This window comes from Lepidochelys olivacea (assembly GCF_965140295.1).
Source record: "Lepidochelys olivacea isolate rLepOli2 genome assembly, chromosome: 14".
Taxonomy (NCBI): Eukaryota; Metazoa; Chordata; order Testudines; family Cheloniidae; genus Lepidochelys; species Lepidochelys olivacea.
The window spans coordinates 34,496,717-34,512,802 of NC_140424.1; the positions used below are offsets into that span (position 1 = coordinate 34,496,717).

The 16,086-nt window shown below is 52.4% G+C and overlaps 2 protein-coding genes and 1 long non-coding RNA gene across 3 annotated transcripts in view; all 3 read left to right on the plus strand.

Moving 5' to 3' along the window:
• Positions 1-16,086, plus strand: part of LOC311530631 (C-type lectin domain family 2 member D-like) — a gene marked incomplete at both ends in the record, with an annotated part of 432,554 nt that overhangs the window by 203,954 nt on the left and 212,514 nt on the right.
• On the plus strand, positions 1,507-4,377 carry LOC311530205 (uncharacterized protein; the record flags this gene model as incomplete). Its single annotated transcript, XM_084646678.1, has 4 exons — positions 1,507-1,621; positions 1,846-1,940; positions 3,355-3,507; positions 4,363-4,377. 4 exons carry the CDS (start codon positions 1,507-1,509, stop codon positions 4,375-4,377), a joined length of 378 nt encoding a protein of 125 aa, XP_084502804.1.
• On the plus strand, positions 4,969-6,692 carry LOC311530676. The gene is made up of 3 exons (XR_014714063.1): positions 4,969-5,123; positions 5,265-5,928; positions 6,522-6,692. It is a non-coding gene; the product is annotated as an uncharacterized lncRNA (long non-coding RNA).

The window sequence follows — 16,086 nt, forward strand, 5'->3', positions numbered from 1 at the left end:
TGTGAAGGAGAGAGGCCAGGAAATGTGTTTGGGAGTCTCCCCAGTGCTTCCCAGAGAGCCGTCTTCCCATCCTGTGGCAGGTGTAGGCCCAGGTTCCCTAACTCTGACCCTAACTCTGCATGCTTTGCAGGCTCTGCACAAAGTCATCCCAGAGGTCCTGGATGCCATGCTGGGGAACCTGCTGGCAGAGTCCCCAGACACAGACAGGCTCCACTTCAACTTGGAGGTGAGCCCCATTTTACTGTAACTCTTTGGGGGACTGGTAAGGAGAGACTGGAAGATGCATTTTCTACTCTGTCCTCCTAGCTGGGTCCCCAGTGGGCCGTCCTTGGTTGGGGAGGTCAGTGCAATGTAGTGTCAGGTCCTTCCTTCTTGAGGGACAGAGGAAGGAGCTGGGACTTGGAGCCAGAGCTCTGCCTGGTTCTCCTGAGCACTAAGCACAGGGCTCCTGGCTGTCTTGGGGAGTGAGAGTCTGAAAACCCACCCTTCCCCCACCCCTCCAACACACAGAGCCCATGGGATTCGGGAGATGGTTCTCAGAGCAGAGGCACATGCTCCTTCCTAGAGAAACAGGAGGAGCCCAGGGAATGAGCCCTTCCCTCTGATCTGCTCTGAAATTCCTGGGGGGATTGTGCTCTCAATCACTCCCTACATCCCCCCAAGGATTTGCGTAGCAGGGAAGGGCCGAGGGTTCAGTCTCCTTTGTGGTGAACTGTTCAGGAATCAGGAGTTCTGGGAGGATGGGACCAGCCCTGACCCCGAACATTGTCCCAATCTAGAAAGACGCAGAGAAGTTGTGACCTGAAGGGTACAAGCTGCGTCCTGGGGGAAAGAATCCCCTTCTAAAGCTCTGCCATCAATGACTCAGCTATTCCCTCCTGCGCAGAATGTCTCAGGCCCCTGGGGCTGGGGGCATGGGGCTCATTTGCAAAGCAGGTGCATCTGGCCAGAGTCTGACCTGCCTCCTTTCCCCACAGCACGTCAACCTCTGGGTCGTGTCCAGGGTGTCCCAGGAGCGAGCCAGGGCTATCAGGAGCAGCACAGCCCTGCTGAGATACACAGTCACCCTCCCTGAGTTTGACGTAAGTGAGCTCCGAGCCCAACTTGCTGGCTCCAGGGGGAGGCGGGCTGGCTCCAGTGGGCTGCAGGATCTGCTGCTGCTGCTGCCGGGGCTGTGGCTTAGGAGGGTTCTTCATGGGGAGGCAGAGTCAGAGCAGGACTGAGCTAGGCTTGAGTCAAGTTCTTCTTGTCCTGGTTCAGTGTTATCCCTGGGCCTTTAAGGGGACCATGCTCCAGCCCCTGCTTGGCATCCCAAAGCAGGTGCGGGCTCCCTTGGCAGCAGAGCAAATGAAGGGTCGATCTCAAGCTCCTTTCCCCCAGCATCTCCTGCAGAGGGGCTAAGAGGAAGGAGCCCTCTGGCCCAGGGGGGACAGGGAGCTGAGAGGAAAATGCTGGTGGAGTTCCCTCTGCTCTCCCTTCCATTAGATCTCAGCCGAGTTCCCTCGGATGGGACACCATGTGGCCCAGCTGGCTCTGTTTGTCAGCGAGCCAGACAAGGACATCAGCCAGCAGGCCAGGGAGGGGACTTACCGGCTCTACCAACTGCTGCTCCAACAGAGGGGTAAGGAACCCAGCTGGGACACGGAACCCAATAGGGGACTGAGAGTGACCACAGGTGGATAATGGGACCCCAGACCATTTCTCTCAGACTGACCCCAGCCGGAGGACAAGTCTCTCTCTGCCTCTGTTCTTCTCCACTCCACTGTGCAGCCACCAATGGGATTGGAAGGACACAGAAACTGCAACCAGAATGAGGAGAAAAGTCTCTCTCTCTCTCTCTTCCAGGCCTGACCATACATGACGCGGAAGATCTCTGGTGCTATGACTGGCACCAGGACAGAAGGCTGTCGGGCTACAAGAATATAGCCAGAGTGGGGGAGGTAAGGGCACTGTGCCATGGCATGACACAGTTCAGGGAGTGTGGCTGGCTGGGTTCCCTGAAGTGGATGCCTCCTGGAGACAGGAAAAGAGCCCACTCCTTATTTCCAGCTCAGAGTTCCTCATCCAGCAACCAGTGGGACAGGCTGGTGCTAAAGGTCCCACATTGGAACCTCGCTAGTTGCCGTGATTTGAGGAGAATCCCCCGTGGGTGAGTTAAGATAGGATTATGGCTCTGGGTGTCTCTCTGCTCCTTGTCCCCCTGGCTGATCCCCAAGTGTCTGAGAGGAGAGCACTGGCTCAGCCAGTCACGATTGCTTGATCAGACCCTTTTTAATTCCCTGCACCCTGTAGAAGCAGAGAAAGGAGGTGGGCTTTGCCCAATTCCATTGCCAGTCAGGAAGCAGAATGCCCCAACCTGGGAACTGGGTAGGGGACATAGTGAGCTCCAGAGCCAATATGGACCACACGGGCCCCCCTCATGGCTCCAGGCCCGGCCAGGGAATGGCAGAGTATCTGGACCTCAGCCACTGTACCAAAGAAGCACATTGTCACTGAGACAAGTTGCGGCTACTTGCTGCACAAGTAGAAAATCAAAGACACCCCCCACCGCCGTCTCACAACTGTGGTGAGAATATCCAAACCTTCAAACACACTGTAACACAGTGCCCCCAGCCGGGAGTCAAAGGTGAAATGGGTGATTTCCACAACATCACAGAGGAGGCCTTGGAATGGCTCCTGGATCGACAAGGGCATCTACAGAACGCTCCTCCACAGACGCCCTGTGAGAGAGACTGTGTGAGCTTGTCCCGCCTCCCACAAGCTGAATTGCTGCAGCGGAAGAAAAGTCTCCGAGGAGCGTCTGGGACGGGGACTGGGCCATGAGTCTCCTTGTCCTTGTCAGGCTGCAGGTTGGATTCCCCTTGAAGAAACCAAGGAGCTGCAGAGGCCATAGCCAGCAACTAGGGAAATTACTTAGCTGGGGGAAGAGACCTCTGGTCTGTCAGCTCCAACCCCCTCCCCCCCACAACAGCACACACAAACTCCTCTAGCTGCTGAGGTGCAGGAGATGTCTCTGCTGGAAGCAACACAGGGTCCCCTGTCGTCTCTGTGCCCTGCACAGCAGAGTGGGCCTGCTCACACACATTAGAGATCCATTTCCAGCCCATCCTGGCCCCTGCCATAAATTGCCTTCCCGAAAGAGCCACTGGAGGCTTTGGTCCCTCAGCATCTGCGACCTTTTAATAAAGGTGCTTCCCTGAGCCCTGGGACCCTGAAAGCCTCCTGAGGAATGAAGTGCCTTGGCCACAGCAGCTCTCTTCCCCGCCCTTTGTGGCACTAGACACCATTGTACTGCCAGGACTTGGAGGCTGGCTCTGGGCAATTTGCTTGATCCTCGTGTCCTCTTGGTTTTAGGTCTTTGGTAAATTTTTCTCCGTCAAGCAGAGAAGATCCTTCCTGCGGACAGCAGTGCTGGCCATCCACGATCCCCTGCTGCGTGTCAGCCAGGCTGGGCTGGTGCTTGTCTACTCCCTCCTGGGGGAAGCCCAGCAACTGATGGGGGACACGGTAAGCAGCTGCAATCGACTGAGGAGCTTGGGGTGGGGCCCAGGGCCCCATTCCCATCCTATCGGCATTCGCTGGCCTGTTAGCAAGGAGCCTAGTGGGGACTTCTGGGCTTCATGGACTTCTGTTCTTAGGATGTGGTGCTCTGCTATCACTCCTGGGAAAAATGGGAGAGTCCCCTAAGTGCCCTCTGGGAACCTTTCCTGCCCCACAGAGCTGCCCCCATTTCCCCATGGCCTAGTGTCCATGTCACCCGAGCCACCATCGAGAGTTGCTCCCTTCCCTGGCAGCCTGGGAGGCCAAGGACTGACTGGTGATGGCGACTGAGCAGGAAGGGCTGAGGCACATGGGCGTGGGAAGCTGGTCTTGCTGCTGGTAGGGCTGGACCCGCTCTAAAGAGATTGGGAGGATTCAGTCAGCAGGGGTTGCTGACCTGCCCCGTTCACCAGGGCTGCCATCAGCTTTTGTCACTGGGGTGACTTGGGGAAAGGTCTCAAGCTCTCCCCATCCCACTTCACTGCTGCCAGAATCCCTCTTGCCCCCCGCCACCCTTCTAGAGCCCCCTCTCTGCCCTACCTGGGTGGGGATGGAGGTGGGGGTGGAGGAGAGGGTTCTCCGAACTTGAGCGGTGTCCCCAGGTGGGTTGGAGGTGGAACAGCTGTCAGGGGCACTGATGGGGAGGTGGCAGGAGCTCACCTGACAAGGAGGGGGGTTGGCACTGGAGGTCACTAGAGAGGACAGCAAGCCTCCAACCTGGGGGTCAGGAGGGTGAATCCACCACTCAGACATGAGCAGCTGCTGGGTGGAAATGATGGTGCTGGTTCCAGGTGCCCTTAATTCTCCCTGATTCCTGGGCAGTGTCTCCGTCTCTGACATGTTCTCGTTCCCCTGCAGCACGAGGATGTCACAGCCAAGGTCATGGGCCAGCTTCACATCATCCGGCACTTGCACCAGATGCCCAAGGCGCTGCAAGGGCTGTGGCTCATCTGATGCTCTTAAAGGTTCCTCTCCCTGTTCAGCAAGTCCCGCTCCCTGCTGCAGGTACTGCTCTGTCTCACTGTAAATGGGGAGCTAGTGGAAGCGGAAATGGAGGCCCCTGGCATTCACAGAAACTCTCTCCTCTCTGTGGAGCTGGGTCCTTCCCTCAGCCCCCCAAATTCCTTCATCTGGGGCAGGAGCTCTTTCCCTCACACCCACATCCCTCCCCTCTTTCCTTGATCTCACCCCCATCCCATTCCCCGTGCTCCCAGGCAGAGATCTTCCTGCCCCATATGGCACAGAAGGACCTTTGTGTCAGGGCGACAGACTGTCTGCCCAACTGAAGCTCAGGAAGCTCCACATTTGAGGAGGTGAGGATGGGACAGAGGCTCCGGGCTAGCTTCATCTCCTGCACTTTATTCTTCCTTTGGCCCTTCTCTGGGCTCTCAGAGTCTGACATGAAGAGGAGCCTCCTCCCCCCGTGTCTTCCAGGCCCTGGGGTGTGTGACACCCTCCCAGATGGGTGCAGTCAGAAGCTGAACCACCTCAGGGAGCAGTGGGGACAGATCCCTTGTCCTAGGAAACCAAGCAGTGGTAGTTCTCAAAGAGGCTGAGAGGGAAGAGCCCGCTCCCTCATGGAGGTAAGAGCCATTGACTTCTTTGGGCATATGGGTTTCTTGGGGGAGAAATGGGATCCCTGCTGCATAGCCTGGCTGGGAGCTTCCCCCATCCCTGGGGACAGAGACATCTCCATCAGTGTGCCACCCTTTTTTTTTTCCTAGCAAGAGGCTCTTCATAGAACTCCTCAAACCTGTTCTCCTGGGAGCGTTTCTGAGAGGAGGCTCTCGTCCCTCAGTCTCCAACTCCATCATGCAGTCTCTTTCACCTAACATCTCCGCTCTCCAGCTCCACTTCCCGCAGCGGGACAAACGGACCTTCAGCTCCCAGAGAACAGACTCTGACCTCCTTCTGATCAGCAATGGGGTTTCACCATCCCTTCAGCCAACCTGTCAGCTGGGCTGGACCGGATTGGAAGGAGGAGGGTATCTAACAGGGTGGCTTGGCCTATGGCTGCCTAGCCTGGGGCTAGGCCAAATTGATGACCAAGTGAGCCCCACCTGAGGGGACACAAGCGAAAACAGCAGCAAAAGTACAGAAGCAGAGTGAGCTGTTCAGTAGACGGCCTTGGGCCAAACCCTGGAGTCCAGGGTAGGACTGGCTTCTCTCACCATCCCTAAGGAAGGGGACATAGAAGACCCTAGAAACCCAGAAGGGCAGGCCGAAGCAAAATCAGGCTGAGGAAGAACTCCCCACGAGGGTGGAAGGCCTTGTTTCTGTTCAAGACATTTTTGGACTTTGTTTGCAAGGAGCACGACCCAGGAAGGAGTGGAGTAAAGGACAGTCACCTGGTTGGAGGGCTGAGTTCCCAGCCAACAAAGTGCAAGAGTGAGTATCAGCGGGGTTGCTAGCCCAGCTAGAAAGCGGTGACACGAGGCCTGGCCAGCATCTAGCCGTGAGTGAACTCTGGTACACACCCACGGTGGCTGTGTCTGGAGCCCTGGTAGCCTCTTCTGTGGGAAGTTCCCATGGGTCAGTGGGGCCAGAATCTCTCCAGCTCCTTTGGTCTCTTTGGGCTTCACACGAGATGTCTGGTGAACTGCCCTTGAACTCTGGGCCCAGCACCGCTCAGAAATTATTCGATACCTTCAGAGAGACAGGGCACAGCTCAGCCTGTTGGGTAGGCTGGAGACTCACACTTCACTTGAACACATAACACTGAGGTGGTTTGGGAAGCATAGTGACAAAGAAGAGATTTTAGTGATACTAAGCAAGAGAAAGAGACAAATTTCAAAGAGAGAAACAAAACACATCACACTTTGTAATGACTAAAACTGAATCTTAACAAGTCACAACCTTTGCCTTAGCAGTTTCCAGATTAACATCTCAGCTTTCCTAAGAGACCTTCTTTGATGTCCCTGTAGGGTAGAAAACTTCTCTGTCGAATCCGCTGATTTAATTGCTTCGTCTTCTGGTTTCAGAGCCTCTGTTCTCCTTCTGGGGTGCCTGGACCCTGATTGTAACATCTCTCTGGCCCAGCCTCTTACACAGATGTGTGCTGCAGCCAGCCCAGCACAGGGAGCAGTGGGGACAGATGATCTCCTCCTGTCAGACCAAGCAACATGGGTCCCATTGAGGCTTAGATGGAAGATCCCAGGCATCTCCTGGAGGTAAGAACTGTACACTCTTCTGGGCACTTGGTGCTGTTGCAAGAAAGAGGGGGCTCCTGTTCCATAGCCTATTTGTCCTCATGACTGTGTTTTTTTCTTCTCAGAGGATGCGTCCGGGACCCTGGAGACTGTTTCGTGCAGCAGGTTTGAGCGGGGAGAGATCACTCACTGTCATGATCCATGGGTCATTAACCCGGGTCTGCAGGGTTCCTGGGAGCAGCCACCCTCCAGCACGCCACCTGGAAGCCTACGAAAAACTGCTTAGCTCGGACTGATGAAGTCCAGACCCAGTTACAGGCTCCTATTGGCAGAGTCCCAGGGCAGCTAAATGGCCCCCGGGACCTCCTTAAACCAGCAGCAGGAACAAGAAGCTGTCTGAACAGCCGCGCTCCTCCCCGGCTCTGAACCGTGTGTTGGCTGTTCCTGCTCCCACTCCCCAGGCTTGATTTCCTGGCATCCGGACTCGGGTTGACTCATCTGATTTGAGGTTCTGAACACAATTTGGTTTTTTGCTTCTGCTCTTCCCATGTCCTGACCCAGCTGACTCTCGACTCCTGTCTTGTGAGTGTGGACTCTGCCTCTGACCACTAGGTCTGGGTGCCCATGACCCAGCCATGACACTGACTTTTCTTCAATTCCTCCAATGCCCTTTTCTGCTCTCCAGCTCTGCTCTCCCAGCAAGACACACCGATCCCTTGGCTCCCAGAGTCCTGCTTGCCTGCTAGTCAAGGGCTCAGGGGGAGTGTTTGTCTTGCCTCCTCCCCCACCACAGCTGCTTTTTCTCTGGGACTCTCCCTAGCACAGAGGAGAATCCGTCCTGGCAGCAATTCAGGAAGTCACAGAAGGGACGGTCTGCTCAGCTCCCTCTGCAATGCCACTGCCCGAGACCATTACGAGTGGGTGCCCAGTGACTGCGCCGGCAGCTCCTTGAGAGACTCCTGGGGGCAGCGTAGTCGTGTTTCACGGTGACGGCGTGGCATTGAAGAGACTCTCCTGCTGTCCCAAAGGGTTTCTGTTCTCCTGCACGGTCAGACCGTGGGGCCAGGTTGCAGAATGGGGAAGAGCTGTTTGGCGATGAGTCGGAGGATTCACCATACAGGTGGCTGCAGCTGCCGAACCTGGAGTCCCTGTGGTAGGGTTACCATGCATCCAGATTTTCCCGGACATGTCCAGGCTTTTGGGGTTTTAAATTGCCCTCCAGGAGGAATTTGTCAAACTCTCCAAAGGTCCAGGATTTCCCTCCCAATGCAGCACTCTGGAGGCCGGGGGCGGGAGCTGCACGCTCTGCGGGGGAGCGCTGAACTGTGTCTGGCTCTGCACCCTAGACACAGTGCTCTGAGCCGCAGGGTACGGGGGCTGGGGGGGCTAGAGAAGGGGCATGGGGTCCCAAGGGACAGCCAGGGAGCAGGGAGGGGTTGGATGGGTCAGGGGTTCTGGGGGGAGCCTGTTAGGGGGTGGGCATATGGAGAGGGGATGGGGGAGTCAAGGGACAGGGAGCAGGGGGGGTTGGATGGGGCGGAGGTTTGGGGGGAAGTCAGGGGCAGGGAGCATGGGGGATTAGATGGGTCAGGGGTTCTGCGGGGGCAGTCGGGGGACAGGAGTGGTTGGATAGGTGTGGGAGAGCCGGGGGTCTGTCAGGGGGCGGGGGTGTGGATAGGGGGCAGGGCAGTCAGGGGACACGTAGGGGGTGGAGTTCTAGGGGGGCAGTTAGGGTGGAGGGGTCTCAGGAGGGGGCAGTTGGAGACAGGGAGAAGGAAGGCTTAGATAGAGGGCAAGGTCCTGGAAGGGGGCGATCAGGGGACAAGGAGCAGGCGGGGTTGGATGGGTTGGCGGCCCTGTGGTGGGCAGTCAGGGGGCAGGAAGTGGTAGGGAGGAGATAGGGGGCAGGGCTACCACTCCCCCCCTCCCCCCCCTGCCACCGGAGTGTCCTCTGTTTTGAAAGTTCAAATATGGTAATCCTACCCTATGGGCCCAGCCTCCACTCCTGAGAGTTCAGGCGAACCTCCCCCTGTTCTCAGGGAGTCTTTGGCTTTGGCGGCTGGGCCTGCCTGCTGAGACAGAGGACTCAGTGTTTCCATGTTTCCGTGCACTCAGGGGCACCATTTCCAATTTTGGTGGTGGCGGGGAGGATAATTTCACCATGATTCCAGGGGCTACTTAGGCACCTGAAAACTCTAGTGTTTTGACAGATAACTTAGCAATGAGCTGACAGAAACACTTGCCAGACTCTTTTCCGGGGAAGACAGCTATAAGAATGGATCCAGGGAATGGTTCTGTATCTCTGAGCTGTTTGGACACTTTCAGGGAACATTCCCGATGCAAGACAGAGATTCCCAAAGTTATCCTGGGGAACCCTGAGAGACTTATGGAAAACTAGCAGATCCCACATCTCTGCTGTCACTTTGCACGGACAAACTTGGACTGTCCCAACCTGTTCATGTATTTTACCTACTTTAACCTCTCAAGAACTTTCACATATGAAAGAAAGAAAATTAAATAAATGACGTAGTTACACTGATATAGGGCTGTAGCGTAAACCCGGCCTCAGAGTTGTCCCGTTGAACAGTATTCACAGCAGTAATTAAAGTTAAACATGCACGTAAGTGTTTCCAGGGCCAAGATTAAGGCCACAGCTTATGAGAGGTGCAGACGCAAGAAGAGAAGAGCTGTGCAAAAACTGAAATGCCACTCGGAACTTGGCCCAAACAATGCATCACGAAAAATAAACTCATCCTGTTATACAGTAATAGAGCTGGTTCAGAAGGGTTTTACACGGACAATGCAACCTTTGAACTAAAAATGCCACTTTGGATTACATTGACAATTTGAACAAAGTTCCCTTTTTAAAAAAAACATTTTGGATTTCTCTGCCCACTTGAGAGAGAACGTGGAGTTTTTCCCACCAAAACTAAACAAAACTTTGATAATTAAAAACATTTGCAAATAAGTTTGAAGACTATGCGGGGGGGAGGCCGGCAGGGGGGCGAGTGGTTTCTTCTTCAATTTTCATGAACCTCTCCACCCTTGCTATTTTTGACCAGTTCTAATTATGAATAAATGTCTGTATGTACATGAATAATAAATATGTCTGCTACTGAAACATTTACAAACAACGGCTCTCATCAGGAGCACTGAGGTCACATTACGCAGAGAAACACCCAGGCCTGCAGGGTTCATATTCTCAAAGACATAAACTGCCCCAGGACGGGAGTGTAACACACAACACAGCCTGACTGGCACGGGTTGGTTAGGTGCATGTTTTGCTGTTGCTGGCAAATTGTGCTTTTTTGAGGTGGGGGGGGAGTGATATTTGAAAGGAGTTCTTCATCCTCTCCCACTCTCATCCAGGGGTGCCCCTCTCATCCAAAGGGGAGACCAGGGCCCACCACATTTTACTGGCCATAAGTGTGAGCGACTGGATGAGTGGGGAGAGAAGGGAACGGGGGGGGCGGGGGGTTGTTTGGGGGCAAGGGGAGGTGTGAAGTGGGAGCTCAGAGAGAAAGGCTGCGTGAGGGGGGGGCCCAGGGAAAGGGGCAGTTTGAGGAGGCAGGACCTCGAGGAGAAGGGGTGGCAGAGGGGCTGGGCCACAGTTTGGGTGCCAGCAGCCCCCCCACACTTTTTGGAAGCTTTTGCCCATCCTGCCCTCATCCCAAATTAATTTATTACAGTAAGAAAACTTTAAGCAACAAGGAGTCTCAGAGACCCACAATATAACTGCCAAAATCCTCACCCGCCCCTGGAGCTGGGCAAACAGAATTTTTTGGTCGTTGGCAATACAAAAAAAAGAGATGGAAAAAAACTGGTTTCAGGCTGAACAAAACGAACATTTTTCCAAATTTTTGATGAACCAAAAAGCTTAAAAAAAAAAAAACACCCAGGAACATTTCAAGGGTTGTAACTTTTTGAATTTTTAAAATAAAACTGAAAGACATTTTTAAACAAAAAATTATTTCAAGCTGAAAAATCAAAATGGTTTGTTTGGAAAGTGTCTAAACGAAATGCTTTGACGTGTGAAGAACAGGGGGGGAGGGTCTGGATGTGAACAATTCAGCAGACCGGATACGAATTCGCAAACTGCTGAATCTGCATTTTTCACCTCAAATAGGTTTAGATGAAAAGTTTCACCCAGTCTAGTCCCCACCATTGAGGGGCATCGTAGGAGGGATCAGCTCTTCTCGCTGGTTCCCGAGCCCAAGTCTGTCTCCATTTAATGGGTCCCTCCCCCCACTCCGGTTTAGGGTTGCCAATTTTAATTGGACGTATTCCTGAAGATTTTATCACATGACAATTAATCTTTAATTACTGCAGACTCCCGGTCACCCTGGAGGATTGGCAACGCTGCTCCAGTTTCCTGGGCCACACCTGTGTCCCCACCTAATGGATCCCTTCCTCTGGGTTCCTGGGGGAAGCGTCTGTCCTCTATTAGCAGGTCTCCTTCCCCATTCTCCAGGGCTGGGTCCTGATTCCTGTTTCTGGTTCCCTGGGCCTGGTCCCCGTCCCTGTCACACACTGCGGGGAGCTCAGATTCCTGGGAATCCTGCCGACTTCCAGGCTGCAGGGAGGGATGAGTCAGCAGCTTCCTGAAGACGAGTTGCGAGTAGGCAAACACTTTTCCTCTACCTTTCCAAAACCCACATAGGTAGAGTGAGACCAGCACCCCCACCACCCCCACCACTCCACGCACCAGGAGACGATTCCAGGACGCTGGCTCTGAAACTAAAGAGAGAGAAAGGCCCCATGACTAAGGGACTCTGATAAATCATCCCACTGCTGCCATGAGGATCCCAGAAGATGAATTTTTGACAGGTTTCAGAGTAGCAGCCGTGTTAGTCTGTATTCGCAAAAAGAAAAGGAGGACTTGTGGCACCTTAGAGACTAACCAATTTGTATATATAAAGCCTGCTGCAGTTTCCACGATATGCATCTGAGGAAGTGAGCTGTAGCTCACGAAAGCTTATGCTCTAATAAATTGGTTAGTCTCTAAGGTGCCACAAGTCCTCCTTTTCTTTTTCCAGAAGATGAAGACGTTCCTGGGATACAGGAAGAGCTGAGCTGGGTCGTGTGCACATGGGCAGCACTCAGAGCAGTGTGAATGAGATCTCCAGGCTCATTATCCCCATCGGCCAACCTGACGGAGGGAGAAAGGTGAGCTCGGCAAAGCAGCCATTACCATCTACCAATGTGATATATGCCATCATGTGCCAGCAATGCCCCTCTGCCATGTACATTGGTCAAACTGGACAGTCTCTACGTAAAAGAAAAAATGGACACAAATCAGATGTCAAGAATTATAACATTCATAAACCAGTCGGAGAACACTTCAATCTCTCTGGTCACTTGATCTCAGACCTAAAGGTTGCAATATTCAAACAAAAAGACTTCAAAAACAGACTCCAACGAGAGACTGCTGAATTGGAATTAATTTGCAAACTGGATACAATTAACTGAGGCTTGAATGGAGACTGGGAATGGATGGGTCATTGCACAAAATAAAACTATTTCCCCATGTTTATTTCCTCCCCTCCACCCCCCACTGCTCCTTGGACGTTTCTGTTAACTGCTGGAAATGGCTCACCTTGATTATCACTTCAAAAGGTTTTCTCCTCCCCCGCCCCGACTCCCGCTCTCCTGCTGGTATTAGCTCATCTTAAGTGATCACTCTCCTTACAGTAAAAAGAAAAGGAGGACTTGTGGCACCGAATAGAAACACAAGTAAGGTGCTTTGCATGTTCTTGTCTTTGTTTAATTGTTTCTTTTGCTTTTTTGGTTGCTTTTTTTTTGCTTGCGAGTAAGTCTGCTGCTGTGAAAAGTGATGTTTGTACGTTTGTTAATATCACGTCTCACAGCAGGAGACTTGCTAGCGAGCTGGGAGGCAGCGAAAAGTGATTCACAAACATACAGATATCACTTTGCACAGCAGCCTTCCTCAGACCCAGCAAGCTGGGGGACAAATTAAGGCCTGGATGGGAGGTGGGCAGGGTCCAGGGCTGGCCTGACCATGAGGCGAACTGAGGCGGCCGCCTCAGGTGCCAGACTGTGGGGAGGCACCACTAGGACCCAGAGCGTAGAAAACTGTGTCTGCTGCTGGGGCATCTGTATTCTCTGCTCGAGATGCCCAGAGATGGGGGAGTGCTGGGCTGGAGGAAGGACGGCACAAGAGACCTAACAGGCAGGCAGGAGAAAAGGTGAGGGGAACAGCAGAAAGCAGCAGGAGCTGCAGGAGAGAGACGAGGAGGAGCCTCTTATGTCCCTCTCTAGCACCCCCAGGAACCTGGACTGATTAACCCCAGCTTCTCAGGCAGCTTCCTGTTTCCTGCTGCTTCCCTGAACTCACCTGGGGAGAACAGGCAGTCAACTGAAACAGTAGGAGCCAGTTAGGCCCTTAAGACGCTGATATCTTCCCTCACTCAGGCCCTGTTACCAGCCTGCTTATTTCTCCCCTTCCACTGAGTGTTGAAGGCCACTATAGCTGGCACAGAACAGCAGTCATGAGTGAAAGAAGAAAACGCCCCTCTGGGGCAGCACTCAGAAAAAGAAAGAAAGTGAAGGAAGCTTTTCTATCTAAGCAGGAAGGAGCTCTCCAGAGATACACAGACACAAATGTTCATGGTGAGCCTTCCGGCCCCAGTGAGGATGTGAGTGGTGAGGAGATGTCTGATCTTCCAGTTAGTCGGAGTGCAGGTGACCTGGCAGCTACTGCAGCATCCCTATCTCCATCTCAAATGGATGTAACCATGCACATTCCTGAAGAAAAGTGTAGATCAGAGAAGAGTGTGGTGGAGGCACAAGAAACAGCTGCTCCTGAGTTTAGTTCCTTAAGTCTAGATGATCCAGGATTGTGGACCCACTTGAGCAGTAACCCGAGGGACTTCCTTGTACTGCATTGGCCTCAACAAGTGAAAAACTTCATGTTCCCCAAAGACAATGAAAAGAGAAGTTTCCATCCAACACTTTACTGGTGTGAAATCCCCAATGGTGACAAAGTGGAGAGGCCATGGCTTATGTACTCAAAAACCCAGAATGCTGCATACTGGTTTTGTTGCAAACTCTTCCCGTCTAATGTTCCAGCCCCATTGGGTTCTGCAGAAACAAAGGACTGGAAAAATCTGGCTAGAAATCTGGCATGCCATGAGAAGGCAGCAAATCACCAGAGAGCATTCCATAGGTGGAAAGAGCATGAGATGAGACTAAGGTTAAAGGCCACCATAGATGATCAGCATCAAGAGAAGATTGCATCAGAGTCTCTTTACTGGCAAAATGTTCTGAAAAGGCTCATTGCCATTGTGAGAATGCTTGCTACCCAAAACCTAGCACTGCGTGGCACTTCAGATCAGCTGTATGTGCCAAACAATGGAAATTAACCTTAACTGATCTTAAAATTGTGGAGCTGATGGCTGAGTTTGATGCTGTATTCCAGGAGCAGCTAAGAAGTGTCACCACCCAAGAAACGTGTACACACCACTACCTTGGAAAAACAATTCAACATGAGATCATACAGTTACTGGCAACAAAAGTCAAACAGAAGATGGTGGCAGATCTGAAGTCAGCAAGATATTACTCTGTTATTCTGGACTGCACACCTGACATCAGCCATACAGAACAAATGACTTTAATGGTGCGTTTTGTAACAACAACAAAACCTAGTGAAAAAGTCCCTGCAATGGTGACTGTCAGGGAGCATTTTCTAGAATTTATTGACATTGATGATACCACAGGAGCTGGTATGACAGATGTGCTTCTTAAAAAGCTGGAAGATACGGGAATTGCGATAGCTGACATGAGAGGTCAGGGCTACGATAATGGTGCCAACATGAGAGGAAAGAACAGAGGAGTACAGACACGGATCCGAGAGTAAAACCCTCGAGCTTTTTTTGTCCCATGCAGTTCTTATTCATTGAACTTGGTGGTCAGTGATGCAGCATCAGCTTCTAGTGAGGCTGCTGAATTTTTTAATGTAATTCAAAGCGTCTATGTATTTTTCTCGGCATCAACTCATCGATGGCAAATTTTGAAGCAACATCTGGGAACATCCTCTCTGATACTGAAACCACTGTGTGCCACTGTGATGAAGTGGGACTGTTCGTAGTGTTTCCTCTGAATATTGTGGGGGTGCCTCAGTTTCCCCTAGGCAGTTCTTAAGTATCTAGGTGGTGGGATAAGGGCATATGATCGTTGCAGAGCCCTAGAGGGCAGGTATGTGCAGGGGTCTGGACACAGAGAATGGCCAACACCCTGTTTCCTGTCAACTGATGGCCTGGGCCCTTCCCCCCTGCAAGGTGAGAACTAAAGGGTTGGAGAACAAAGGAATCAGGTGACCTCCTGGCCCGGGAAATGGACAAAGCCCAGAAGAGGAGGGGCTGGAGGGAGTTTCAGTTTTGAGGCTGGCTGGGGACATGGAGTGAAGTACAGACGTGGTTGTCTGGCTCACTGCCCCCCAAAATGGACCCAGCTGAGGGGTCCTGGTCTCTGCACCTACAAGCTCTGTGTTAGACCATGTTCCTGTCGTCTAATAAACCTCTGTTTTACTGGCTGGCTGAGAGTCACGTCTGACTGTGGAGTTGGAGTGCAGGACCCTCTGGCTTCCCCAGGAGCCTGCCTGGGCGGACTCGCTGTGGGAAGCGCACGGAGTGGCAGAGGATGCTGAATGCTCTGAGGTCAGATCCAGGAAGGTGGAAGCTGTGTGAGCTGTGTGTCCTGCAGACAGTCTGCTCCCAGAAAGGAGACTTCCCCAGAGTCCTGACTGGCTTCGTAGGGAGCAGTTCCAGAGCATCACCCAGGGACTCCGTGACAGCCACACAATAGGAAAGTCGAGTGGAGGCGATAAAGCCTATCAAACACCAAATTGGGAAGACAGATGATGCCATAGTTGCTATTATGGAGGATAATGCTATGACAGGAACTGTCTGTGGGAGAACAGTGGCAGAGGGAAATGGAATCACCAGAAACATACATAACTTCAAATTTCTGTGCAGCTTAGTGTTGTGGCATGACATAATGTTTGAAATAAATGTTGTAAGCAAGAGACTCCAAGGTGTTGACTTTGACATATCTGGAGCAATGGAACAACTGGACAAAGCAAAGTCATACCTACAGTTTTACCGCTCAGATGAGGGATTTCAAAATGTTTGAAAAGTGCAGAGAAGTTGTTAGAGGAACTTGACACTGAAGCTATTTTCCCACCCATTCAAGGATACAAGAGTCACCGCAGAAGAAGACATTTTGATGACGAGGCACGGGATAATCCCATCAGAGACCCCAAACAACAATTCAAAGTTGAATTCTTTAACCAGGTGCTAGATTGTGCAATACAGTCAGCTGAAGAACATTTCATGCAGCTCAAGGAACACAGCAGTATGTTTGGGATGTTGTATGATAT